Raw genomic sequence first — 26,962 nt, forward strand, 5'->3', positions numbered from 1 at the left:
AACCCCTTATCAACAATGGACACATGCGCCCTTATCAACAATGGACACATGCGCCTGTATCAACAACGGACACAGGTGCCCTTGTCAATAATGGACACATGCACAGGAACCACCAAACGGCAAAAAAGAACCCCTTATCAACAAGGGACACAGGCGCAGGAGGACTTAAAAAGAACTGTATTGGGGAGGGGTGCGGCGGCAGTTGGTGGAGCTCAGACTCCCCTGTCGTCCAGCGCTGCTTTGCTTTTACTCTCATATACTTTAATCAAATAAATTTCATCGATTGGCATAAATGGCCCCTTGTGCTCATTTATAACACTTTTATAATATCTTTGTTTTGATTTCTGCTAAAATCTCATGTACTTGAATGACACAGTAAAGAAAGCATAATGTAACAATTCAGTGAAGTATGGCAGATGTTTTGGCAGATACAAGAGTGTGATTAACAAGGAACTAATATCTTTATAACATACCGGTGTTCTTAATTGGGTGGTTTTGTGATTCCTATAGTGTGCCTCGAAATGCAAACAGCAGAATAGATATTTTTCTACTGCACCGCTTTTCTTACTGATCATAGGTTTATTTGTGAATACACAGGTCAGTTTTGTTAGGAGGAAAGAGTTCTCTCTTTCCTTCCTGTTGTTACTCTGTATTCTGATTTTATGCTGATTCATTAATTTTATTTTATACCAGACCAAACGCTGTAGCGTAATAACAAAACCAGACTAACATTTATTTTAATTTAATGGGCTTTTCATAGGTGTTTAATGAATACACTACATCTTCTAAATTAAGGAGCTGCACAGAAGAACAACACTTTGGTACCTTGTGATCTGATGAAATGGCTTGCACTGAGGGATCAGGTGGTTATTGAGCATATGCCATACTTGTTTGTCCTTTGAGAATATTCAGAAGCAGGGGATTCAACAGTACCATAGGTAATGCCTGATACTGCCCTTGCAAATGAAGAATGCTCCCCAGCAGTTACAGAGAACTAAGAGGTTACTAAGGAAAACTGCAGAACCTTTTCCATAGAGGTTTTCCTGAGAATTTAAGCAAACAGGCTATCCTTAAGCAAACAGGTGGAGTAGATACACTTGACCATGTAGAGGACCTTGCCAGGGTGGATATCCCAATGTCCTTCTGTTCCTAAGGTTCTCTGAATCCTTCCTCTCAAGATGGAAGACACTGGCTCTTTTTAATAAAAATACAAAGGAAATAGTTGTACTACACTATAAGAAGAGCCAGGGTATGGGTTTCTTAAAAACTAGAAGGACTCCTTAATAGAGACAATGACAAACTAGCTTCCAAATCTGCTGTTCAGTCTTTGCACGGTCAATTGCTCCATTACTAGAGTTACCTTAGAAAGCAAGTGCTGGCAAAAATAGGAAGATTTTTTTTTTCAGTACATCTGTCACTCTTGCAGCAATACATCTCACATGGATATGTGTGTTTGGAAGATACCCATTCACTAAAACCTGAGTTTTGGGTCAGTGACGTATGTTCCCTAAGGATCTGTTTCTGAGATCCAATATACTAACAGTCTGGCTCTAGCAAAAGGCAGGAATAAGCAAATAGGGCGTGATTTATTTGCTTTTTCTTACAAGACTTCTTTTTCCTTCCTCCTACATGTTACATAAAAAAGCTACACTTGCCAAGTGCTTTAACATGTGAAATACCATGACATTAAAAGCGGTTATTTTTCCTTAGTAAGAAACCCTATCAATGCCACAGCAGGACCTTGTCCTGAGATGTCCATGGACATCTTTCTTGTGCATTTCTCCAAAACCTCATCCAGCTGAGGACAAAGTAATCCTTTGATGCAACAAGGCCAAGTGGGAGATGCTGCATTTGGATTGGGGCGATCCCAAGCGTGGGAGAACTCCCTGAGAGCAGCCCTGCTGAGAATGACTTAGTGATGCTGGAGGATGAGCGGCTGGCCACGAGCTGTCAGTGTACCCTCACAGCCCAGAAAGCCAAACATGTCCTGGGCTGCATCCAGTGGTGGGCAGCAGGGCCAGGGAGGGGATTCTGCCCCTCTGCTCTGCTCAGACCCCACCTGCAGCGCTGCATCAGCTCTGGGCTCCCAGCACAGGGAGGACAGGGACCTGCTGGAGTGAGTACAGAGGAGGGATACCGGGATGATCAGAGAGATGGAGGAAAACAGGCTGAGGGGGATGGGATTGTCCAGCCTGGAGAAGGCTCCAGGGACAGCTCGTAGCACCTTCCCGTACCTAAAGCGGGATTACAAAAAAGAGGAAGAGTGACGGGTAGAGAGCGATAGGGCAAGGGAGGGGGATGCTTTTAAACTACAGAGAAGAGATTTAGATTAGATGTTAGGAAGGATTTCCTCCCTGTGAGGGCGATGAGGCACTGGCACAGGCTGCCTAGAGAAGCTGTGGATTCCCCACGACTGGACGTGCCCAAGGCCACAGAGAAGCCGCGGCTGCCCCATGCCCGGAGGTGCCCAAGCCCAGGTCGGCCGTGGCTGGGAGCCCGCCGTTCCGGGAGTTGTCCCTATCCCTGGGCGGAGCTGTCCCCAGCCACGGGCGAGGCCGCACCGGGACAGTCCCTGAGGTCCCTCCCAAGCCCCGCCCCACGGCGGCGGCCGTGCGGAGGGCACGCGGCCCGTGCGTCACGGGTTGCGCGCACGGCCATTGGCTGGGGCGGCCGCTGCCCCGCCCCCCGCGCCCGGCCGCGGATGTCGCAGCCCCTCTGCGCCCTTGTCGTTTGAAACTCGGTCCAAGATGGCGGCGGCGGCCGGGAGCGGAGCCGAGGCGGCGACGGCGGCCAGGCTGGAGGGGGCGGAGGGAGAGGAGGAGACGGCGGCGGCCGCGGCGGCGGAGGATGAGGAGGACGGGGAGGAAGACGGCGGAAGGGCGGGCAAAGCGACGGGCGCTGCGGCAGCAGCCGGCGGGGAGGCTGGCGGAGGCGAGAGCGAGGAGGACGAGGAGGAGGAGGGGGAGGACGTGTTCGAGGTGGAGAAGATCCTTGACGTGAAGAACGAGGGGGTGAGTGCGCGGTTCGCTTCCACCGGGCCTCGGGGAGCCCGTGAAAAGAGTAATCCCGTTCGAGGTGCGCTGTGAACCGCTCTGTGCAGGGGGGCTCTCTGTGCCTGGTTCCGGATTCAGTCTCCTCAGCTAAAGCTAAGTCTTTACTAAGTTGTTGGGTTTTGTCTGCACTGTTAAACTGCTCTTGGCTCTGAACTGCGGTACTATTTTGGTGTGAAATGTTTTAGCGCAGAGATGGGCAGGGTTGAATAGAACTGAGAACTTAGAGGTGTTTTCAAGGTGTGTTGCCAGGGACCACGTTCACAGACAAAACGGAGGAAGGCCTCCTGAAATAAGAAAGTCTTCTCCCAATTGAAATAATAAGCTGTAGTCATCTTGCATTGTTTAAACTGAAATACCAGGCCTTGATTTGTTTCTTTGAAAGGAACCTAGACTGGTTAAAGTTCTTTAAAAATTTTCCTAAACATCAAATAGAAAAAATAATTAACACAGGGTTTTTAAAAAATGATTTTGTGCCTAAAAGGTTTTTATTTTAACTAATTGATATTTTATATTTTAGGCCTCAGTCAGGTACATGACATTATAAAAATCTGTCAATTTCATGTGAAAGATCAGAGTCTTGAAACCCTTAGGCTGGAGAGCTTTCAGATCAGCATTTTCTTCCATATTTCTGACGTTATTAAATTGTACCTTAGCTGAAATATGTTGATGTCTTAAGATTATGTTGTGCTTTCAGGGTAATTCAGTTTTTATAGAAGTGAAGTATTGGTCAACATAAGTCAGGCTTGAAAACAAGAGGATTCTTTTTTTTTTTTTTTTTTCCTTCCTTTCTATCCACCCCCAAGTGGTGGAACCTGAAATCTGTAGGTGGTCGTGGTGGTGAGACATTAAAGAGTACTGGGATACATCAGGTTCCATCTCTTAAAAATATCATTGGCACGTGCTGGTAACAGGGTGCCTCTTTTCCCTCCCTTCCAAGCAGCCCGTTCTGCAGCACATCTGACTCTGTGTGCCTGAGTTTTCCAGGCTGGGTTAGGGCAGTGAGCTCCAGCATGTGGGTGTAGCCAGCACATGTTGATTGTGGCTTTGTGGCCTGAGCTCCAAGCACATCAGGTGCCCTCTCAGTTGCTGTGCTGCAGGGCATGTGCTCCTGGGCTTCACAAGTGCAGGGCAAGGCAGGAGCTCGTACTCAGGTGTAACTTCCAGAAGGGCTGGGAAGAGCCCTGTGTCACCACAGAGGGAGTCAGCCACTGGGCAGCGTGGCGTGAGGCAGGCCAGGGTGCTGGGTGTCACAGAAGTGTCACAGCTGGAGAGCCCTGCAGGGAGATGCTCTTCCCTCACACAGTACTGGTATTGCTGGGCCTGGCATCCCATCATCCCTGGTGATGGGATGAGAGACAGCACTCCTGGGTTGGGATTGGGCTGGGGAGTTAGATCTGTGCATAAATAAAACATTAACGTGACCTACCTAAGAGAGCAAGCAGTGAAAGTTTGGAAATGTAGTCTCTCAATGTGTCTATAAAACTTTTCATACTGCACCTCAGTTATACTACAACAGCAGGCTCTGTGCAAATTGGGATGTTCCCCAGTGGAAAAGGGAAATTTTAACTCTGCTGTTTAATGACATGGTGGTACCCTTTTCCATACAAGTTGGTTCTAGCTCATCACTAGTTCTCACAGAAGCTAGAGCAGTATAAAAATGCTTGGAAGCATTCTATTTTTTCTAAGTGATAACAGAAGGGGAAAAAACCCAGTATTGAGTGAGGGAGTGCTGATAGCTGAGTGTAAAACTGTGTCTCTTAAGTGTGAGAATCAATCTTCTGCCTTCACTTAAGCTGAATTTCGTAAAACTATACTAAGCTGCATTTTCCTATCACTCTCCATGAACAGGATACAGTCGTTCAGCAGCCAAGGTTTTGCATTTGCATTAGACTTCATGTAACTTTCTCAATTAATGAAAAAAGGACTTGTAGCTTATTTACTACCTGAGTTACAAGGATGTTCCTAACTGCAGCTAGCAGAAGTCCTGCATCTGAAAAGTATTAACCCTGTGCCACCAGGCAGGTAAGAGTCCAGCTGGCTAGGACAAAGATTTGCAGGAAAGGAGCTGGGAGTGTCCACAGGCAAGTAAGGTGAACGTGAGTCAGCAGTTCTTGCAGCAAAGGAGGCCAGCAGCAACCAAGAGTGTAGCCAGAAGATCGAGAGATGCTTCGTGCTCTCTTCTCAGACTGCTGAGAAGCATCCCGAGTAGTGTGTGAAGTTCTGAGCTCCCCAGGACAGAAAGACATATACATACCAGAGAGAAGAGTAATGAAAACAGTTAGGAAGCTGAGAGCTGGATTTGCTTTGTCATAAGAAGAGAAGAATCAGGGGAGATCTAAGTAATATATGTATCTGACAGGAGGATGTAGAGAGGACAGAATCAGATCTTTCCTGGGGGTAAGGATGAGACAGGGAAAGGATGAGACAGACAGAGGACACAAGCTGAAAGACAGGGAAACCTGCATAGGTACACTGACTGGGCAGATACCTGAGCAGCCTGAGTAGGCAGTCCTGCTTTGAGAGGGGATTTTACTTGTTAGTTCTGGAAATCTTTTATAACCTAACACACTCTGTGACTGTAACAAGGAAGTTACCGGTGCTTATTTTGTAAGTAACCACAATAGAAGAAAGAGGAGAGGGGAATAGGATTTTGGAAACTTAACTCCTAAATCAAGAGAGATGGGTTAAACTAAATTCTAAGAGAAATGTTAAACTAAGGTGTTTGAATACAGGCTATTTATTTATTTAGATGTCTGTGAAGCAGACATTTTGCTTCTGTGAAGCAAAATACAGAAGATTATAAATAGAGTTGGTTAGTTGGTTCCTGAAGTTTAGTGGCATGTTTATACACTTGGTCAAAGTTTAATTATGCTCAGGCAAAAATTTATGCATAGACATTTAACAGTAAGTGCCAATTGGCAATTCTTCTTGAAGTTTTCCTTCTCCAGGCTTGGTTAGCACTGTAAGGTCTTTCAGAGCATTATCAGTTCATGTTTGAAAGTGGGAGGTACTGTTTTGCTTCTCCAAAGGTGCTTTCCTAAGTACATTGCTAAAAATTTTTTTTAATGGTAAAGAACTTTGTAATTTAGTAGACAAAACTAGATAGAGACGGCAAGGTGCAATTTTATCCCTCAGTGAAGTTCAATAATGTTGAAACAATAGGTCTCAGATTTTTGTATATAATCTACCAAAATCTTTGTAACTAACTCCACTGAGATGCACACACTCAGATTTTTGTCTAGGTTTAACTTGATTTCATTGCTCAGTTTTGTTTTTCCTTATTGTTGGTATTTCACTTTATTTAAAATAGAATTTATTACAAGTATAGCATGAATTCTTAATTTCAATATGAAACTTGGTGAATGGTGGTAATTCATTAGAAATGTTAAGGGTTTATATCAAGTTATTCAGCAAAGAGAAGACAGTCAGTCTTGAAATTTTTATAGAAGAAATATTAAAACTTGAAAAAAAAAATTTCATAAGTGTCAGAAAACCCATTTTGATAAACTGACTGGGAATTTATGATATGTACATTGTAGTTGTGTTTCTGAACAAATATTAGATACTGGAAATATGTTGAATAAAACTATTCCAGCTACAGAAATAGTGATTTGTATATACACAAAATTGTATATCCACTGCCATTCTCAAGAACTGACTAGCTGATGCAATACTGTGCTATATTGTGTTAAGTGTTGTGGGTTTTTCTTACAGGGTAAAACTCTCTATAAAGTCCGGTGGAAAGGATACACCTCTGATGATGATACCTGGGAACCAGAGGCTCACTTGGAAGACTGCAAAGAAGTGCTTCTTGAATTCAGAAAAAAGATTGTGGATAATAAGCCTAAATCTGTTAAAAAGGAAATACAGGTGTGTTCCAACTTCCAGTATCTTACACTGGAGATATAATCCCTATCTAGACTTTACTAGAGGAGGGGAGAAGGGAAGGCATTTGAAACGTGGAATTAAAAAATCTCATCCAAAACTTCTTTGTTTCTTGTGAAACTTAATATTGTTACTGTTCTCTGGTAGGGATTTTTTTTGTTGACAAGCTTGCTTGTAGACTGAATCCATCTAAACTTCAGTTTCATATCTAATGGGAGTATACAAGTAATGTATGGTCATTTTAGTTTGTTTTTGACAACATAAATAACCCCATTTCCCTACCCACATGCATATTGTCTTGTCACTGAAGCAGGGCAGTGTTCCAATCATCCTCCTGCTTTCTGTAGGAGATCAGTGAGTTTCAACGTGGAATCATTTGGTAAGATACCAGTTTGGTAAGAGAGGAATACAGAAATATTAGATGCCAGAGAGCAGAATATAGCTTTTTCTTTTCTTTTTAACAGCTCAGTTAGCCTGAAAAGGCAGTATAAGGATCCTTTCTGAAAACTGGTACCCTGCTTCTGGGAAACCTGTAGGTAAAGCCTACAAAATCAAATCAATTGTTTTTGATGTAAAATAGCTCAGATTTGTTCTGTTCTAGAATGTGGTTGTTGGATGTGTAATTGGTTTACTTGAAGTGTTTGTGTATTGATTCTCATCCAAGCAGTTAGGAATGTAATTTAGGTAAGTAAGCTAGAATTATCACATTTTGCAGTTTGGCAATGAGGAATGATCTTGGCAGGGATCAAAAGATTAAAGTGCTTAAAAATTTATTTTTCCCAAGCACGACCACTGCCATTTTTGTATACTTTGTCCCAAAGTGATAGTTTACTGGGAAAGGAAAAACTTTAAATTTTTTTCCTTTACCTTTTAGAAACCACTTCTAAATGATGATATATTTGAAGCAGAGTCTGACAGCGACTGGCAAAGTGAAACAAAAGATGATGTTTCACCAAAAAAGAAAAAGAAGAAGTCAAAAGAGGGAGAGGATAAAAGTTCAGATGACCTGAAGAAGAAAAAATCTAAGTCTCCAAAAGTCAAGGAAAAACCCAGAACAGAATGTGAAAATTCCTCAGACACTTTGGTTTTAGACTCAAAGCCAAAAAAAAGGACTTTAGAAACTAAGGAGGATTCAAAGGACCCAAAGAAGCAAAGGAAAGAAGATACTAAAGAAATCAAGAAAAAGAAGGAAGATTTAAAAATAAAATCTAAAGAAGATTCTAAAGAAAATAAAAAATCACAGAAGGAGAAACATGGAGATGGTCAGTTGGACTCAGAATCAAACGCTGTGGATGATTCAATTTCTCAAGGAACTGATAATGAAAATTCAAACATAAATTCTGAAAATAAAGACGAGAAACAAAAGGTAGTAAGTGGAGAAGAGAGACTGGAACAAGAAATTGATGAAAAAGATGCCATTCCTGATAAATATCTTGATGGATCAGCAAGTAATGAAGATGATGGTATTGATACTAGGGCTAAAAGAAAGAAGAAGAAAATTCAGAAAGCAGAAGACTGTAGAGAAGAAAGTGGAAAAGTAGAAATTCAGGATACTCATTTAGAGAAGAAGAGCATGCACAAAAAGCAAACAGGTCAAGAAAAAGTACCAGGAGAGTTGGAGAAAGTGTCACCTGCTCCTTCACCAGTGCAGAAGGGTTTGAAATTGAGCGCTGATGAAAGGGTGTGCAAGCCCATGGATTCCCCTGGGGAGGTAAGCATGGTTAGGGTGGGGACTGGGGGTAAAGTCAGTCATCTTTGAGGTACACATACCTCAAAACATGACTGTTCATGGTGGCAAAGAGAAAAGTACAAATTGCATGAACTTTAAGAAACACCCACTGCACAATGTATAACAGAGACTGGGAAATTTCTGGATTTTGAACACTCTGGGGGGGGGGAAATGCTTTAGGAAAGGAGAGCACAAATGTGAAAGGATAAATGTCTCCCATTTACTGTGTCTTCTTAGAATGAAATTTCCTGTTCTTGCAAGGCATGCTGTTATTTTTAGCTTTGTTTGTGCCCACCTTCAAGAGTTTCCTCATCTGACTTTTTTCTACATGTGTAGTAAGGCATAACAGCATTGAGCAACACTTGATCTCTCAGGCACTGGCCATTCCATCAGGCATCACCTGTGGTGGCACCTACCTGAGAACTGGAATGCTGAAATCACTTCTAAAGCCCAGGTCTCCCAGATAATTATGTCACAAGCTCATCTTGTTAGAATTCCTGGAGTGCTTACAACAAATGCTTAGTTGCACGACATGGTTTCATATTGAATAGAAATGCTGTACCTGTTGTAAGAAATGAGCTAAGCAAATACCAGGATATTTATTGTTCCTTATTTAATACAGTAGAGCTTTAAGGAAAGTAGTATTGTAAAGGCAAAAGAAGAAAATTATGACCAAAAAAACTTCTTTGTAATGTTTCTGGGAATATAATTTCTCTCATCTGCTTCAGCCTGTTCTAATACATTTTGCAGTTCATAAAATGTTGTCTGCTCAGAGCAGCCATGTTCTGATTTAACAGGATTGAAGCCAAAACATGTTGATACTTACTGGACTATATCCCACTTCTGAGACCATAATTCCATGGTGAAAAGTTACTTCTGCATGTTCAGCAGTTGTCCTCTGCTTGTGATCGTTCTGTGTATGGAGTAGGTCACCTTAAAGAAGTTATTTTGGGGGTAGAGAATTATATGGCATAATCTCAGAGTAGAGCTACATAGAAGACTGTGTTTGCAGGATCATAGTGTTGAAAGTTCTGGGAAAACAAGGAATTACAGTGAGGCATAGGCCACTCTCAGAAGGCTATTTAATCAGTGGAAGTGATATGGTCCTTTATTACCCAAATGTTTTACTTACAGTTCAAGGCTATAGTGTTTGTGAGAGAGAGACGAGAATAGAAAAAAATCTTTGGAATTCTCTTCTATTTACCAGTAGTGTAAAAATCCTCTCACCTTGACCATGAATAAATGAACAGCCGAGGACAGTGGGTTTGCTTGTGGCTCTTCAGGCAGCATTCTCAGTGAGTTGTCTCTATGCTTTTCTCATGGTTGTGCTCCAAGGAAGGTCATACTCCAAGGTACCAGCAAAGTATGGAAGGTGTTCTGCTCTTCGCTTCTTTTGACTGTAGAAGGCTTAACCAGTGTTTCCTGTAACTGGCTAGCTGTTCTCTGGAGCACCTGTGGACTTGCATGGGTAGATTTGTTGGAGAGTTCTGCAGGGGGTTTTTTGTTCACTAAATTGTTGGCCCAAACAAGGTGATACCTTTCAAAGAAAGTCATCACTTATATTTCAGGTACCTGTCTTTCCTTATGTAACTCTGCTTATGGAGCACCAATCATGTCAATTTATAACATAAATATTTTCTGTTTGAGGTCAGATTGTATGCTGACCCATTCCTTCCATTTCATTTGCCTCCAAAAAAAAGGGTATGTTCTGCATTAGAAATCTGGTGTAGAATTCAGGGTTACTGATTTTAACAGCCCCAGTGTAGCCCATATCTGGTAGTCCCTTTAGTAAGTTATGGATTTCCTCTTAAATACCGAGCATCTGGCAGGATGAACAGCTGCCTGTGTTAGCATTAATCACGTCAGTGATCAAAAGCCAAGGTTTGTGGAGGGAGGGGGGGGTGGTGAGGAAAGCAATTAAATGTCTCAGCTCTGCTAATACATAATGATACACCAAATTAATCTGGTTTAATTAAGATTTTTGCTCTGTCACATGGTAGCATATATATAAATTTTTGTGAGGACTTCTTTTGGGGCAGTTTTTCAGAAAGACAATGCTTTTCCCTGTGCCAGGTTAGTGTCAGAGACTGATACAAAGCCATGCCAAGGAGCCTTGTCCAACCTACTCTGCAGTGAATTTGGTGAGTGTGGAGAGAGGATTACAGAAGGAGAAAGGCAGACTTTGGTAGAGAAAGCTGGATTCCGTTTTGGCAAATTTGATTATACATCTACATCTACAGTAAATTTCCTCTGTGATAACTGCTAAGCGTGGACTTATTTAGGGATATAATGAGTTTGGGTGGATTTTGCTGAGTGTCTGTTTTTCACAAATAACTGTTGCCATAACATTCTGTTTGTGTAAATTGCAAAGCTTGGAACTTTTTCTGTCCAACTGTCAAGTTTTCTCAGTTGAGGTTCAACTCAATGATATCATAATGGTTCAAATACGGAGTACAAAATTGTTAAATACTCTGAAATAATTACATTCTATTCAGGTTTACTATTTGGAACAAACAAAAAGTTTCTAATTTTGAATTTCCTTCAAAATGCTGATTTTGTCATATCTGCAGCTCTTCCATAAGGCAACTTGAATGGCTGGGATGCTGTAAAATTATGAATTGAAGTTACTATGTTCAGGAAATTAGAACAGACTTAAGTCCTGACTCATCAGTTTAATTCAGACTTAACTCCTGACTCACCAGTTTAATTCTTAGGAATGTCTACAAGTCTGTTGCATACAGGGTTCAGTAGTATTAATTGTAAATATACTTTATTGTTGAAGTGGGGAAAGGAGTTAATTTTCCATTTTTTTTCTCCACCACTAAATTTGGTCTTTGCTTTCAATTTTAGGAAAAAGAAGTAAAGAAATCTGAAATTAAAGAAAAATCTCAAAAAAAGGAGCCCGAAAAAGAAGAAAAAAACAGAAAAGAACAGAAGGTCCTAAAAAGTAAGTGCTAACTTCTTGAAACACAGAAGGGAATGACCCTTCAGGGCATTCTCTTCCTATTTCCACAAGGGCAGATATTGTGTAGTTTTGTAACACACACACACACACACACACACACACACACACACACACACTAGAAATAAGGAGCTCTGTGTTTATTTTAGGAAGCAAAAGTCTTGTGGTCTGTGGCTTTGCTAATACATGCTTCATGAGAATGTTAATATATGCTTCATGTATGAAGCACAGAAGTAGATAGAAATCTCTGACATTTTTGTAGACAAGTCAAGATTTTGCTTTTTTTAATTTAAGATTGACAATGTGCTTCTCTGGCATGTAATAGTAGCTTTTTTTAGAGGAATTCATCCAACTATTGGCTATTTTCAGTGGTGTTCTGACAATATTATGCGTATATACTTTTTATACTTGGAAAAATTAGTAAGGGTTCCCATCAGACAAACATCTTGCCTCTTGCTTTAGCCACAGAGACAAGTTATGTTATATAACCTTGGATGATTAGATACACAATAAAAAATGTCTAGGTTCTGTTCCTGTTCCTAATAGTATAATGGATTATTTGTGTTACTGCTCTTCATCTCAGAACAGCTCTGGATCACTATTTTCAGGATAAATTCCTTCACTAGAGAAGCACCTTTTTCTGAAAGTGGCATAGATGCTTACAGTGCTTAAGAAAAGTAGTAAGAAGCAGAATGATTAATGATAGTTTCTGTGCAGCACTTGTCCTTTGTGTGGTCATCACAGATACTGAACCCTACTTCAGAAGTAGTAATTTATGCACAATTCTAAACTGCATTTCTTAAAAGGATGGTACTATGTGTAAAGCAGCCAGAAATCAGACTTGCCAGGATAGGTGGAGGTGGACTAGCTCTCCCTGACTTTTGTCTTATGCTAAGCTTGCTACTGTGCTCCAATACCTTACAGAAAAAGAACAGATCTTTTTTAAATTGATGCTGGTCATTTACCTAAATTTTGTTATGTAATAGTCTTTAGTGGCTCAAGTAGTCACTCTTGGTAACTGTCTTAATATTCTAGGCTTTAAGGTCATCAAAAGTGCATTTGAGTTGTTTAATGTAGCTTCAGAAGAAAGAAACCCCTGAATATTATGAGAATAACTGCAAAAGGGAAGAATCTTTGCTAGGATAGAAATTCACAGAAGAATTAAAAAAGCAAGGTGTACAAGGAAAGGAGAGATATAAGGGATGAAGCAAAGAGATGGACTTGCGTTGCTGCAGAAGGTGATTAAGAAATAGTGGATGTGTATCAAATGAACACTGGTAGTTGAGATTTTCTCCATTCCTGTTTGCATCTCAAGTGCTCCAAGTCTTGTCTCTGCAGGGGGCTGAAATAAAATTTTCTTTTGAAATTCACTTGTACCTTTTCAGTGTGTTTCCAGTGCTTCTGCTACCAAAGTGATGGAGTGTTCACCTTCCCATAATCACTTCAGCCTAATTTATTACAACAAATTGGCAGTTTCTTTCAAGTTTTTATGTTTGTTTGTAATACAGTCTTTGCTATTGAGAGCCATTCCATGCTGACTGCCAGGGTTTGTTTGAATGAAAAGTAGCAGTAGTCATTTTTTAAGCTGCTGATCATTGAAGCAAGGGCAAGCATTCATTAGCTTGAAAATTTACAATTTATTACTTATTTTGCTTTTTTTTTCCCTTCTACAAAATTAAATACATGATAGATGGCAAGCAGCAAGTCCTGAGTTTGGGTATGGACATGCAGTTAGAATGGCTGACACTAGAAGAATTCCAGAAGCATCTTGATGGAGAAGATGAGAATCATGTATCAACAGAACCAATATCAAGTGGTGAGTATTTTCTGGCAAGAAGGGGGTATTTCTTAGCTGACATTTCAAAGGGAAATATCCTATAACAACACTGAATTTATTTTCTAGCTCTCCTGAGAGATGCTGTTAAAAGTGGAGACTACATGACGGTGAAAATGGCGCTTTCTTCAAATGTGGAATATAATTTGGATCAAGAGGTAATTTTTGTACATTATAAGTATTGGGAGACAGCAGGAGGGAAGAATACAAGTTTCGATTTGTTTGAAAAGCTTTCCCCTCTTATGTTGTAGCAGATTTCCATCTTGCCCAAGTAAAAAAGCACAGGGTGTTAAAAATGAGTACAGACTTGGAAGTTTCCATTTGTATTTGTTATCTGTTTCTTCCAAGAAAAAATGAAGTTTGATAGAACCATCCCATTAGCTTTCCAGCCAACTTGCCCAGTGTACTTAACTGACTTATTGTGGAACTTTGCATGCTATTAGGAACAATAACCATCAGTACAAGTGGCAAAACTGTGTAAAATGTTGTACATGGGAAATAAAACTCTGAAAATCCGCAAAAACCTGCAAGTTGTTTTACACACTGGGACCACTTCACTACATTAGTTTTCTGCCAGTTTGTTATCAGCTATGTTCTTATTTGGTTTACTTTCAAGGATCTATTTTCCCGTTGAATAGGACTGTAGTTCCATTTTTGAGTTTTAAAATCTCCAGTATTGGTATTTTCACTGGTGATCTTGTGTAGTTGTGTTATGTAGCATTTTGAGAACTCCACATTCTGCTAAGACTTCTAAGGTGTCGTAGGGAAGATGAGAAATAAACTACTGAGGCCAGCATGTGTTCTGTGAGTTGTAAGGTCTGGTGAAAAATGCAGGAATGAGTGAGGAGACTGGCTGGTTAGAGTGTCTTTGTACTTATACTCTGATAAAATCAAAAAGCAGTGTTGTGGGAGCAGCTTACTTGAGCCATAGTGGTTTTTCTCCATGGGTGCTGACAGTCCTGCTGTCTTCCCCACCCTCAAATACCTTACAGCCTTTCTTCCTGGTTCATTCTGTTTTTTCTGCTTCTTTTTCTGATCCTCAGAATGTTACGGATTTTGCAGATTATGGAGCTGAGAGTGTGAGACCTGCAGACCAGAGAAGTGGGAGGTGATAGTTTGCTGATATTTGGCAGCCATGTATGTGTGAATTCTTCTGCCAGGGAGGGAAATCTTTGTGAAACATGTTGATGCACTTGAAATTTTTGTCTTGCAGCTTTGATTCATCTTGAAGTATTTTTTTAAATTGTTATTTTTCTGTAATGGAAATGATTTTTTTTTTTCCCAGGACCCAAGTGGAATGACCCTGGTAATGCTTGCTGCTGCTGGAGGGCACGACGACCTTCTGCGGGTGCTGATCAGGAAAGGAGCTAAAGTTAATGGTAGACAGAAAAATGGAACAACTGCATTGATACATGCAGCTGAAAAGGTTGGCTTGGTTATTGTTCTGTTTGTGGTTCTGAGCTCTTTTACTGGTGTTTAAAGGCGGTACACAATTTTTTACCTTGGAATGATTCCTAAAAAGTAGTTAGCGAGATACAGCAGGGTGACTAATAATAATTTCAGCAGCTGTGGTTATTGTAGTAAATAAGTTCTGATCACAAACGCTGCCCTGAGCAGAGAATATCGTAGGAGGAAAAGTGGAGGCAGAGGCTATCACTGAATTTTTTTGTCTGACAGCTGAAGTTCTTGTGGTAGAATTGCTTGTTACGATATCTGGCTACACAGGATCCAAACTGGAGACACTTAGAAAGAAAATCTCTGATTAAACAGGATTTGGTATTTTAAAGCAGTTGGGCAGTGTACACAGTGGCAAGCTCTTCCCAGACTAAGACCAGCTAAAGCAGTGAGTTAGAGCAAGTCAGGGTTTCATGGGTGCACTCCTCTGTTCAGGTGGGTCCATGGGCTTTCCTATGTACAGTAGATAGAAAGCCAGCAGGGAGCCTCATTCCAGTTTGGTGGCAGATGCAAATACACTGCTTCCTTCCTGTGATGTTTATTATTGCAGGATTTAGAAAAAGAAGTGTAAGAACTGTAAATAATTAGGGCTATCCACTTGCCTAAGTCTGAAATGCTCTTTATTAGCCATGGGAGAGAACAGTGTTAATTGTGCCATAACTCATGTTTTGAATTCCATGGATGAATTTCAAGTAAATGTCATTTTATATTCTGAAACAAAACCAGAGTATTTTTTACTTACTTGTGTTGTGGGTTTGGTTTGTTTTTTTTCCCCAGAATTTCCTCACAACAGTAGCTATTCTTCTGGAAGCTGGAGCATATGTGAACATGCAGCAGAGCAGTGGTGAGACTGCATTAATGAAGGTAAATTCTGTGTTTGTCCTTATGTGGTTTAATAGGAATACTTTTGTCAAACTAGTAAAACAGAAACACCTATTTGTAGAATTCATTTCAGGAACACATCCCCTTATTTGAAATAAAAATACCATTAATAGTTACTCTAAGCAGAGTTCTAATCCATTTCTTTATTGTACTGTAATATCCAAACACGAAACACAGATGCCTTCAGCATGCAGTGCTAAATGTGGCTCATCATCCTCTTCTGTTTGGCTCAGAGAAATGCAGATGTGGTCTTCCAGCTGAGATAATCAGATTGTCAGCAGGAAGAGAAAAATTCCAGAAAGGAAAATCTTTCACTTGGGTGCTGCTGTGATTGGCACTTGCTGTTTTATTGCAGGCTAGAAATAAAATAGCCAATTTACAATCTGATTCCCAGTGCCTGTTCTGCACCATTATTCACCCAGTCACAAAGGAAATCTTGATTTTTAATTTTTTTTTTTTTTTTTTTTTTTTATTTTTTTTTTTTTTGTAATGGGAAAATTCTAATACTCTTAAAACTGTCTGTGCTTTTAATATTTTTTTTTATGTGGATGAATTTCATCAAAGTACCCCTTTGGATGAAATTGCTGTATTTATGTGTAGGCCGTTTGTGTAGTTTGTTTGCCAGAGAGGTTACAGAAGCTTTCCTGCCCAGACAATGTGGTATTGTTTCTGTTCTGCCCTCTGTGAGGCTTAACAAGTGGGGATTTTGCATTTTCTCTGAAGACAACAACTCACTTGTGGTTTCCTCAGCCACTTCAATCCAAAATATCTTCATAATTTGGCTACTTCCATGAACCTCAGTCTTGACCTTCTTTAAAGTCTTTATTAGTCTTTGATGCACACTGTACAAACCAGTTAGCTGCCTACAGTGACTTATTCCAGATACAAAGAATAGGATCTTCATTTCTAGTAACTTACTGGGACAAAGCTAGCCCTCTGTGGATGATCTGTCAATGTGTTTATCAAGTCACTCTTATTTAACCTTAGGAGTTTGATCATAATTTTTCTAAAAGGAGAGAAAAAAGATCTTAGCACTCAGTTCCTTTCTGTCAGGCTTGGTTTTTTGGTTTGAGGAAAGCAGGTGGCTTGTTCTGTTTATGGAAGATGATGGATTGAAGGCACAGGTCCAAGTTCAGAGCAGAAATAAGTTTCAGGAGCTGTCTTCTGAAAGGTCTTACAGTGATAAAAATGTTTTATCTCTTGTTCCTTTTTCTAGTTTATCTGAGTGAAGTGTTTGAAAACAAGTAACCAAGAGCATGTGTTTGCTTTCTTCAAAGTAAAACTTTTTTTAGATTTTCCTTTTGTTTGTGCTTTTGTTAAGTTTATGGTTGATGTGCCCCGAAATTCTTGCTGTAAGTAACAGTGCATAGCCTTGAACATTTATGCAGAGGATAACTGCATAAATTGGAAATGTTACTTCAATAATTTCTGAATAGTTCTACAGAAACATATTTTAGGTAACATATCTCAGGTAAACAGTTGCAAGAAAATTTAGTTACTGAACTCCAGCAGATCAGATGTTTTCACAGAACTTCTGGGATTTGCTTTCTTTATTTCTTTTTTCTAATTATGTCTGCTGGGTAATCTTGACTTTTGCTGCTTCTGTAGGGTTGGGTCTGTAGTATTGCCTGGATAAAGATAAAATATTTATGGCGTTCCTGAGTTTCAAGCTGTGTTACCGTTCACAGAGCAAATAATTAAAGTTCTGAATTGTAACTGATTTTGGATTTTAATTCACTTCTGCAGTTCTGCTTACTGTCTTGTATGCTCTGTTCTTAGGGGTTTGTCATTGTTTTCTTTGTCATTGTCCTTCCATCTTCTCCCCTCCCACCCAGGCTTGTAAAAGAGGGAATTCTGATATAGTGCGGCTCATGATAGAAAGCGGAGCCGACTGCAACATTTTGTCCAAGCACCACAACAGCGCCATGCATTTTGCTAAACAGTGCAATAACGTACTGGTGTATGAGCAGCTCAGGAGCCACTTGGAAACGTGAGTAAAATGTTCTTGGAAGTTTGTTCTGCTGAAGTTTGCCATGCTAGGCATGTCATAATTGTGGTTTAAGTCAAGGAAAATGTCAGGAAAGAAAGCAGATCTGATTTGGGCAGAAAGCTAACTAATAAGTCATGTGAAATCAAAATTACCTGAGCTAGCAGAATTGGCATACACTTGCTCAAACACTGAGTAAAAGCATGGAGAGGAGGAAAAGGTAATTCCTAGAAGAGAAAGATTCCTCCTTTAAGATACAGCAACCATGAAAACTTAGAAGTGTATAAGCACTGGACCATTGAATGTAAGCTCTTAGTAGGGCATGCCAAATAAAATACCTCGCTAGAAAGCATAGGAGAAAATCAAACAAAAGAATACCAAGCAGAAACACAGTAAAAAGTCTGTGCAAGGTTTGTTTTGCTGTGGTGTTGTTTGGACCTTTAAATGTCAGCTGTGAGCTGTAAGTGCCAGGGATAAAGCTTTCATGCCAATAGATGATGGAAATCATCATCATGCAGCAGAATGGCTGAATGACTGAAGAGCAGTGCAGTATATGTGACATGTAAAGTGTTGATGTCATATGGTCATGACAAAATATACTGAGCTAAACTGAGACAAACATACAGAGAAGGAGCAAGCTCTCCAAATATCCATTTGCAGGAGTACTGTAGTTAATATAAATAGGCAGAAAATTATAACCAGCCATCTCTAAATTTGGGAAAGACTTAGGGAGGGTCTCCAGGCTTCTGCAGCTAGGAATGCATAGTTAGTGCTGGAAGAACACTGTCTCCATGCAAGATTTTTTTCTTGTTTCATGATGATGTAGTTGTCGTGATTCATCTGTGTAATCTAAGACAATCTGTCAAGTAGTTTGTAATCCAAAGTTACTCTCTTCCAGTGTATAGAAAGCTCTGGCTGTTTTTTGCCTCATATCTCTTGTGTTTCCCATCAGCTGACTTCTTAAAGTCAGCTTCTTCTGTAAAGACAGAATGGTCAATGTGTCAATCCTTGTTAATGGTCAATGTGTATCAATCAAAAAACACCTGAAGTGACAGGGTTAAGGGGATGGAGTCAGGTCATTTTTAGTGGTTCCCAGTGACTGTGCAAGGGGCAATGGACATAAACTGGAACACAGGAGGCTACCTCTGGACATCAGGTAATTTTTCCTTTTGAGGGTGATGCAGCACTGGCACAGGCTGCTCAGAGAGGTTGTCAGGTCCTTGGAAACTTTCTAAAGATATCTGAACTTTGTGAGGTTTCTGTCAGCCCACTTGTCGAGCCTGTCAGGGTCTCTTGTGGGTATCAGAGGCTATCAGCCACTCCTCCCAGTTTTGTCTCGTCTGCCACAGTGCTGAGGGTTTGCTGCACCATCCACTGGGTCATTAATGAAGCTGTTGAACAGGACCAGACCCACTGTTGGTCTCAGAGTGCACCAGCAGTGATTGGTTTCCAGCTAGATTTTGTGCTACTGACATTTGCTGAAGTAATGTGTTTGGATCCAGTTTCATACCAGGAGGAAAGTATTGTGATGCCTCTCTTTTTAGTGCCCTGTAAAGTTTGTCTGAGATGCTGTAGATCACCAAAGAAAACTTCTGTCCTGAGCAGAGAAAAACTATAAGGAATGTTTTTCTCTTGTAGAATGCTAAAAGAAAAAGTGCTAAAAGCATAAAAGGTAATAATTATTTTTCAGAAATTAGAAACCTGTTAAAGTGAACAGGGGCAGCTGAAGTGGGTGAATGGAGTATGCTGATTCTTGCCTAGGGAAGCAAATCATGACTTTGTTAGTTAAGGTTTTGAATTCAGCAGCAAGCATGCAGGATAAATAAGTGATCTGGTATCTGCTGTTCAGTGTAGTGAGACTTTGTCACTCATTCAGTATTTGATAGCTTTCCAGTTTGTTTCCTATTTGACATCTGCCACCTTCAGTTTTGGCTAATCTAAATAATGAGTTTTGGAAAATCTTGACCATGTGATTTTGCCAGTCAGGTGGCAGTTAAAATTAAATATTGATGATTGCAAAGTCATGTCTGGGGGTATCGCTGCGCTGCTGTGAACTGTACGGGGAGTAACACAGCTCTTGCTAATTCAGGAAGCTTTTAGACTCACTACCTGAAAATACCAGTTCAGTGCTTTTTGTCAGTCAGAAAGGAGGACAGTATAGCAGTAGTGAAGCTGAAAATAAAATTAATAAAAGGTCAAAATGTGAAATCAGGAAACAACAAAAAACAACCCACAGCCATGAGACAGGTTCTGCAGGCCATCCTACTAAATGATCTAGTGATAGGTTTGAAGTGGAAGAATATTTTTGCACAGCAAAACTGAATCATGGATCTCATTGCTGCAGAATCATGGGATTTTAGAAGGGATTAAGCAGACCTAAGGAGATGGGATTTGGCTGCAGTTTCTAGTTTTGGATGGCTCTTAATCAGATTGCTAGAAAATAGGACAGTGTACCAAAAAAGAATTGCTGTTTAATTTCTCATATTTAATATGGCTTTGTCAAGCATCTGGAAAACAGGCTACATGGGCTTTGGGGCTTGCTTAGGCATGGCAGTTCTTGTGGTTTCTTTCCAGTGAAACATTGAAGTTTTAGATCCTGTGGATGATAGTCCCAGTGAGTCCCAGGGTGGGGAAGTGTGTTCTGAATAATAACTGGAAAAGCCATAAAGCTGCCAGAGGTGGGACCTCTGCTGTGCTAAAGCACTTAAAACCCATTTCTGACCAAACAGCAAGAGGATTACTGAGTAATCTACCTGCAAAGGTGCAAGACACCACTTGGTAATGTGGTCTCTCTTTGAAGGCTGGGCTGCCATTCCACCTGCTTCCCTAAGCCCCCAGAAAAACAAACAAAACCCCCCTTTGCCTGCCTTTTAGTGGTAGAATGGCTACCTTTGCACTGTTTTATTCACAGAGTTTAACTAGGAACTGCATTTTTCTAATAGTATTGCCAGTAAAATTATACAGGGATGTGCTTCTTTATTTTTGCTTGCAGGCAAATGGATAATTCAGTCAGGCTGGGAAAGTGGGGATGTCTGTTTAGCCACCCATATATTGATGTCTCTGGGATATCTTTCTATATATAAAGCCTTCAAAATATGTGGCTAATAAGATTTTTTTTTTATCTACTGCAGTGCATTTGTATTAACGTTTTATTTTTTTGGACCTGGTAGTTTAATTTCACAAACAGATTGCTGATAAAATATTTTATTAACAAAGTACTGGGACCTGTGGTTTATCTGCGTATAAATGCTAGTAAGGAAGGCATTCACTCCTGAAAATCAGGAACCTAAAAAGGTGATCTAGATCCTTTTTTTTGCGCTTGTGTCTGTCAGCTCTCACCATGCCTATGTCTGGTAAAATAATTCACTGTGTGAATCACAGGCCTCCCTTGTTTGGTCTTTCAGGCTCTCAAAAGTAGCAGAAGATACCATCAGGAATTATTTTGAAACTTGTCTTGTTTTGCTGGAGCCAGTGTTCCCAATTGCGTGTCATCGTCTCTGTGAAGGGCCAGACTTTTCTTTGGACTTTAACTATAAACCTCCACAAAATGTGCCAGAAGGTAGGGAAGGGTTTGTTGTGGTGGGGGTTTTGTTTGTTTAAATAAGGTAGAACAATATGTTTAAAGTATGTCTTAAATTATCTCCTATGCAAAATTATTTTTGTATGATTTTACAGTACATCACATTAAGAATGCTCTGATTATGGAACATAGGGAGAGCAATTATATTTTGATGTATTATGGGTGGGGTGTGTGTGTATTTTTTTAAAGGCTTTTTAATTGCCACGTACAGAGTGTGAACTTCTTTCTGTTCATGGATGACAGTGACATGCATTATAGGAAAGGAATGGTTTACCTTTACCTTAGAATTAATGATTCAGGAAAATCTAGGCTTACTAGATTATCTAGAGGAGATCTTGTAGTGAATCCTTTAGTTTCATGAACAGTAGGTCACATGCTGAAGGCTTGGAATGTAGTCCCAGAAGTGCCCTGAGACAAATGCAGTCTAGAAATACTAGGAAAAGGAAGCAGCTGCAGTCAACTTTGTTTTGCCCACAAACCCTTTGAAAAAGACAGGAATCAAATTCCCAGTGTATTTGGGAATATTTTGTTATTTTTCCAGGAATTCAGATGCTATTTTCTGCTGCTTGGCTTATCTAAGTCATTTTTGATGAGTATATCAGGGAAATATCTACTGATACTGATTTTTCTTAAAGTGACAAATCAGTGTGACTATTAGAATCCACTTAAACTGAGATTGAAAGTGGGTATGTCTGCTGAGTTTTCTGGTTGATCAGAGTTGTTGGATAAGTCTTACAGTTCTTATTATAGGAATCCAATCTTTTAGAATTAAGAAACTTAATGTAAGTTTGTGTATTAAAATGAAACATTTGTGGGTAGTTCAAGTTGCTGCTTATTGAATTCCAGTGCGGTTCATAAAGATCTATAATGTCTGGGCTCAGTTGTCTGTTCTCTTGACTAGACCCAAACCACACTAAATTCCATAACTCTCTTTGAGTAAACCTGAAACCACAGAATTGAACTGTGCTGAGGATTGCTGTTTCCATTTTGCATTCCTTTCTAATAGCCACATAAAATTATTTCTGTTGTGAAAAGTCCTTAACTTAATTTGGTGACCAAGCCAGTTGTTTGCTGGATCTACTGGTTTGGGAAGTGGGATTTTTGCATGTTGGTTTGTTAATATATATAAATATACACCATGTGACGGTTTTTATTTATATGTATTTGCGCCTGTCTTCAAAGGTCTAGTGTACACAGTTCTAGATAATGGATCTGATTTTAAATTCATGTAACTGAATTGTCTTCCCTTTCAGGATCTGGAATTCTTCTCTTTGTTTTCCATGCAAATTTCTTCGGTAAAGACATTGTTGCTCGGCTCTGTGGACCATGCAGTGTACAAGCTGTGGTTTTAAACGACAAATTCCAGCTTCCTTTATTTTTGGTAAATCTTTTCATATAGCTGATTGACTGTAAAACTACTTCATAGTCTTTATAGAGCAGCCTGGGAAATCTCAGTGCTGTCATTTGAATTTACAGTATTGTGATGAAGCATGCTTTTTTATCATGATGATGTTTTTCTAAAATGAAACCTAATTTTCTTTGGATATGGAGAGAACTATAATGTTTGCTTGTACTAGGTTCCATAAAAATGTATGATTTAAAAATTAGGGACATAGTGATGGACAACCTGATTCTAAGTGGCCCTGCTTGAGCAAGGGGTTGGATTAGATGCCCTGGAGAGAACTTCTCCAGCCTCCAGCCTTCTGTGGTTCTGGGACTGAGGCTTCTTCTCTAATTGACCAAGCCTCTCATATTTTTGACCCAAGTAAGTTCTTAAATATTTTTTTAACAACCTACCTCGAAGTTCTAACAATTATTTTCTAGTTTGTTTTTTTTAATCTATTAAATGCATCACTGCACAATTTTGTCTTCTTGTTTTCTCAGTCGTTGCATCAAAGGTTCATACACAATGCTCTTTCAAAAAAAGCTTAGTGAAAATGTTGTATTGTTAGTCCTCTTACACAGCTTTTTCAGCCATAACCTACCATTCACTTTGTCCATTTTCTTTTTCCTTGTAGGATAGTCACTTTATTTATTCCTTCAGCCCTACTGCAGGCCTTAACAAGCTTTTCATACGGTTGGTAGAAGCTCCTGCTGCCAAGGTACAAAATGTTCTCAAAATTAAATGTGTGTTCATTTGTTGTACTCTTCCATAGTCTGAATGCTTCTAGCTGTATGTTGCAAATGTAAAACTTAGAGATTTTCCTCTGTCTCCTCATCCCACTTTCCATCAGTTACAATCTGTGACGTAGCCAGCCCAAACTTGGGAACATTGCCATGTGTTAGTTCTGTTATAATTAAACATTTTTATGTTGCGGTGAGAATAATTCATACTCTAGGAAAACTAGTGTTCCAGCTAAACATCTTCTCCATCTATATTGTGAATTTGATGACTGAAAGATATATGGAGTGGCCACCTTTTTTTTTTGCATACAGATGTTTTTGCTTGTGTGTTGGAAATACTTACTGGGATATGCACTCTGCTTTTAAATAGTCTGTTGCATTTTACAGGTGGTTTGGGCAGTATTCCCCACTCACGTTGCAAGATTAATCCTGTTCTGGTAGCATTTATTTTATCCTAGAAAGACATAAAAGTATATTTTCCAGATCCTTAGACTTAAAAGTTGCACTGAAGTTATACTCTTAAATGTTTTATTGTACTTTCTTTTCATTTTTTAAGTGGAAAAAGTTGTATTCAGATAGAAGTATATGTTTGTCTGCTTCAGATTTGGGGATAACTTGTTCAAACACCACCTGATGCTGCAGTATTCTACTGGAGTCCTCTAACAAGCCATCCATATCTCAGTAGGGCTACTATAAACTAATTTTATTAAGGACTTAATAATTTCTCTTTTTTCCTTTCTTAGTCAGTAGCAATTGCCTTTTCTTGTGTCACATTAGGAGCGCTTAACACAGTAATCACCTGTGGCCAGCGTTGATATGGAAAACCTTTGTTTTCTTTTACAGGTCAAGCTGCTTATAGGAGCTTACAGAGTGAAGCTGCAGTGACCTCGGAGCATGCTGAGTGGACTGACACTTTTTTGGATATACTTCTGATTCCTCTGTTCAGAGACTGACAAAGCAGTTTGGAACTTTTTGGCACCACACTCGGAAGACTCAGTTCCCAGCTCGCCACTCGTTGGCAGTCACAGAAAGTGTGTGTTGGAGAGCAGTTGAATACGCTGCACTGGTGGGACAGGGTTGTCAGCTTTTTTTACTTTGTACAGATGTAGATGTAAGTATTTGTGCCAATACATATAACTCTGTTTTTCTTTAACTTGTGGAGTCCAGACTGCATATTTCAGCTTTTCCACAATGTGGAATGGTGCATATAAGAACTATTTAAGGTAATTACATGCAATGTCTTTTTTAAAGATCTTCATTTGTAAACTAAAGTTTTCTACTCACTCTAATATTTCTATGTGAAATGCAGAACTGTCATATTATTGGAGCCATGGGCAGAAATTACACTTTAAAATTACTGCATTAGGTTTAACTTTTAAGTTGCTGAGGGCTGCGTTCTGTTTTAAAACTGCTCCTGTTCCTGTCTCTCAATGAGACACCAGTTATGCTTAGAGTGATTCCCTTTGAACTAACAGAGTTCAGTCTGCAGGCGTGAACAAAGACATCTGAACAGCTCCATTCACAGACGGGTCGCAGTCAGGTTCCCAGTTAAATTTCTGCTTTAATCATGCTTTGGTATTAGAGAAGCACCTGGTAGTTTTACAGACATCTTAACTTTTGAGGTCTTAGGTGACATCTGGAAAAACAAACACAAGTTGAAAATAGCAAGCCAGAAAACTTATAGCTACCTTCAGTGTCCAGGCAGTGCTTTTTGTAGACAAGAAGATACATAGAGAATTTCAGATGTCCTCAGCCTGACAGATGACAGAACACATGTTGTCCTTTACTTCAGAAATTCAGTTCCTCAGTGCAAAAAGCTGCTATCTTTTTATTTTATTATTATTATATTATTATTTTATTTAAATGACCCATTTTATCAGATGACAGCAGTTTTGTAATGGTCCTGTGCTGTAAAATATAAATGTAATACTTCTGCATGGAGTATAGAATATCTTTCTTTGTAAATTAACCAACATCTTGAAATGTAGGAAAAACCAAACCAGATCGTGCCTTTGCTGTTCTAGTTGTCATGTGTAGTTTACATGCCACTATGTGCCTATATTATTAGCAAAACTTGTGCATAAATTCTTGATTTTGACTGCTCACCATCAAAATGGTGCAGCTGTATGAAGTATCCTTTTAAGAACTGTGATTTTTTAAATATAAATTTTAGTTAACCGGTTTTTAATTTTTGGTTCTTCAAGTTTTAAATCTTTCATATTTAAGAGATGCCAAATGAGTAACAAAGGACACAATTGTTGTGGAATGTCACATTAAGCTATATAAAACTAGAACAGCAGCATGACATAGAAATACTCATTTCTGTTTTGATTTAGAATAGTTGCTTATGTTTTTGCACAGTATTGATGAAATCTTAACAAATTTGGGTTTTGAACAGACTTTATACCTCCACCTCTGTGAAATATGTTAGATACCTCACTTTGCTAAGTGTGAGCACCTGAGATGCATGAAAAGCATGGGCTGAGAATCAGGTATGTCACTGCCAACACTTGGGACTTTGTGTAGTTGAAATTGTAGTCACTGTGTATAAGCCTGGATGATGCATAAGGAAATGGAACACTCATGTTTCCTTATGGTGGAGTGCCAGGTTTCATCTGTGTGGCTGCCCCTCGCAGTCGCTCCGGCACAGGACATGTGGCAGCACAGTGTGTCTGGAATGAGCTCTGTACAGCACCTGCCAGTGGGAAATGCTGGAGCTGCTCCAGGTGGGGATAAAAGGTGTTTTGAACAAATGTCCAAATGATAGAGATGCTATTTAGAAACTGTTGTACAGTCTAACCTAAAAATGTCTAGTAGTGCTCCAAGAGTTGATAGAGCAAGTAGTTTGTCAAAAGCTGTTGATTTGGGAAGTTGTTTTGTTTTTTATCTTGAGGCACTTGGGAGAGAGGGAGGAGTTCTACAGAACATGGAAATTGAATCTGGGTTTCATTATGCTTTTATTAGGGATGGATATTTTGCAGCCATCTTTCTCTTTTAGTTGGCAGTATAAATTCAGAATCCCTATTGAAGATGCATAAAAAGTGTATGAAAAGCTGTTTGAACTTGGGTTTTGTCCATTTCTGTTGTATGGGTTTTATCCGACTGCTGAAAAAGGTTTTGGTGGACAAAGGATGAAGAGAAAGTAGCTACAATAAAAAACAATTATTTAGGCACTGTGGAGAAATACCTGTGAAGTACTTGCTCAGTTTCTTCTTGCTGCAGCCAGCAAGGGCTGCAGCTGCAGTTCCCATGAACTGCAGTGGTAGCAGATGGTTCTGAAGGCTCAGGATTCTTACCTTTGCTGCTCCAGCACCAGTACTGCTGTTCTGGCTTCTTTCACCGGTGCTGAAGGTTGGTGGGTGATGCAGCTGACCCTGTCACAGGTCTTCTGTGCTTTCTGCACCCATGTGCAAAAACAAGATGGGTTTTGATCAGTCTGAATTTAAGAAAGCTGTGTACTTTTCACCTTCT

At 39.8% G+C, this 26,962-nt stretch overlaps 1 protein-coding gene across 1 annotated transcript; it reads left to right on the forward strand.

Moving 5' to 3' along the window:
- The first annotated feature begins 2,713 nt into the window (after positions 1 to 2,713).
- MPHOSPH8 (M-phase phosphoprotein 8) lies at positions 2,714 to 26,677 on the forward strand. The gene is made up of 13 exons (XM_009085610.4): positions 2,714 to 3,011; positions 6,768 to 6,923; positions 7,813 to 8,649; positions 11,518 to 11,614; positions 13,320 to 13,445; positions 13,533 to 13,621; positions 14,749 to 14,889; positions 15,696 to 15,782; positions 17,636 to 17,790; positions 21,192 to 21,346; positions 22,621 to 22,748; positions 23,386 to 23,469; positions 24,335 to 26,677. Exons 1-13 carry the CDS (start codon positions 2,748 to 2,750, stop codon positions 24,374 to 24,376), a joined length of 2,361 nt encoding a protein of 786 aa, XP_009083858.1. The 5' UTR covers positions 2,714 to 2,747; the 3' UTR covers positions 24,377 to 26,677.
- The last annotated feature ends 285 nt before the right edge of the window (positions 26,678 to 26,962 follow it).

The sequence above is a fragment of the Serinus canaria genome, chromosome 1, assembly GCF_022539315.1.
Source record: "Serinus canaria isolate serCan28SL12 chromosome 1, serCan2020, whole genome shotgun sequence".
NCBI classification, from domain to species: Eukaryota; Metazoa; Chordata; class Aves; order Passeriformes; family Fringillidae; genus Serinus; species Serinus canaria.

Excerpts from the sequence above, each read along its gene's own strand:
- MPHOSPH8 (XM_009085610.4), top strand. The coding sequence starts at position 2,748 with ATGGCGGCGGCGGCCGGGAGCGGAGCCGAGGCGGCGACGGCGGCCAGG. Across the intron at positions 13,622-14,748 it reads AATATAATTTGGATCAAGAG|GACCCAAGTGGAATGACCCT; the intron begins GTAATTTTTGTA and ends TTTTTTTCCCAG. Across the intron at positions 15,783-17,635 it reads GTGAGACTGCATTAATGAAG|GCTTGTAAAAGAGGGAATTC; the intron begins GTAAATTCTGTG and ends CCTCCCACCCAG.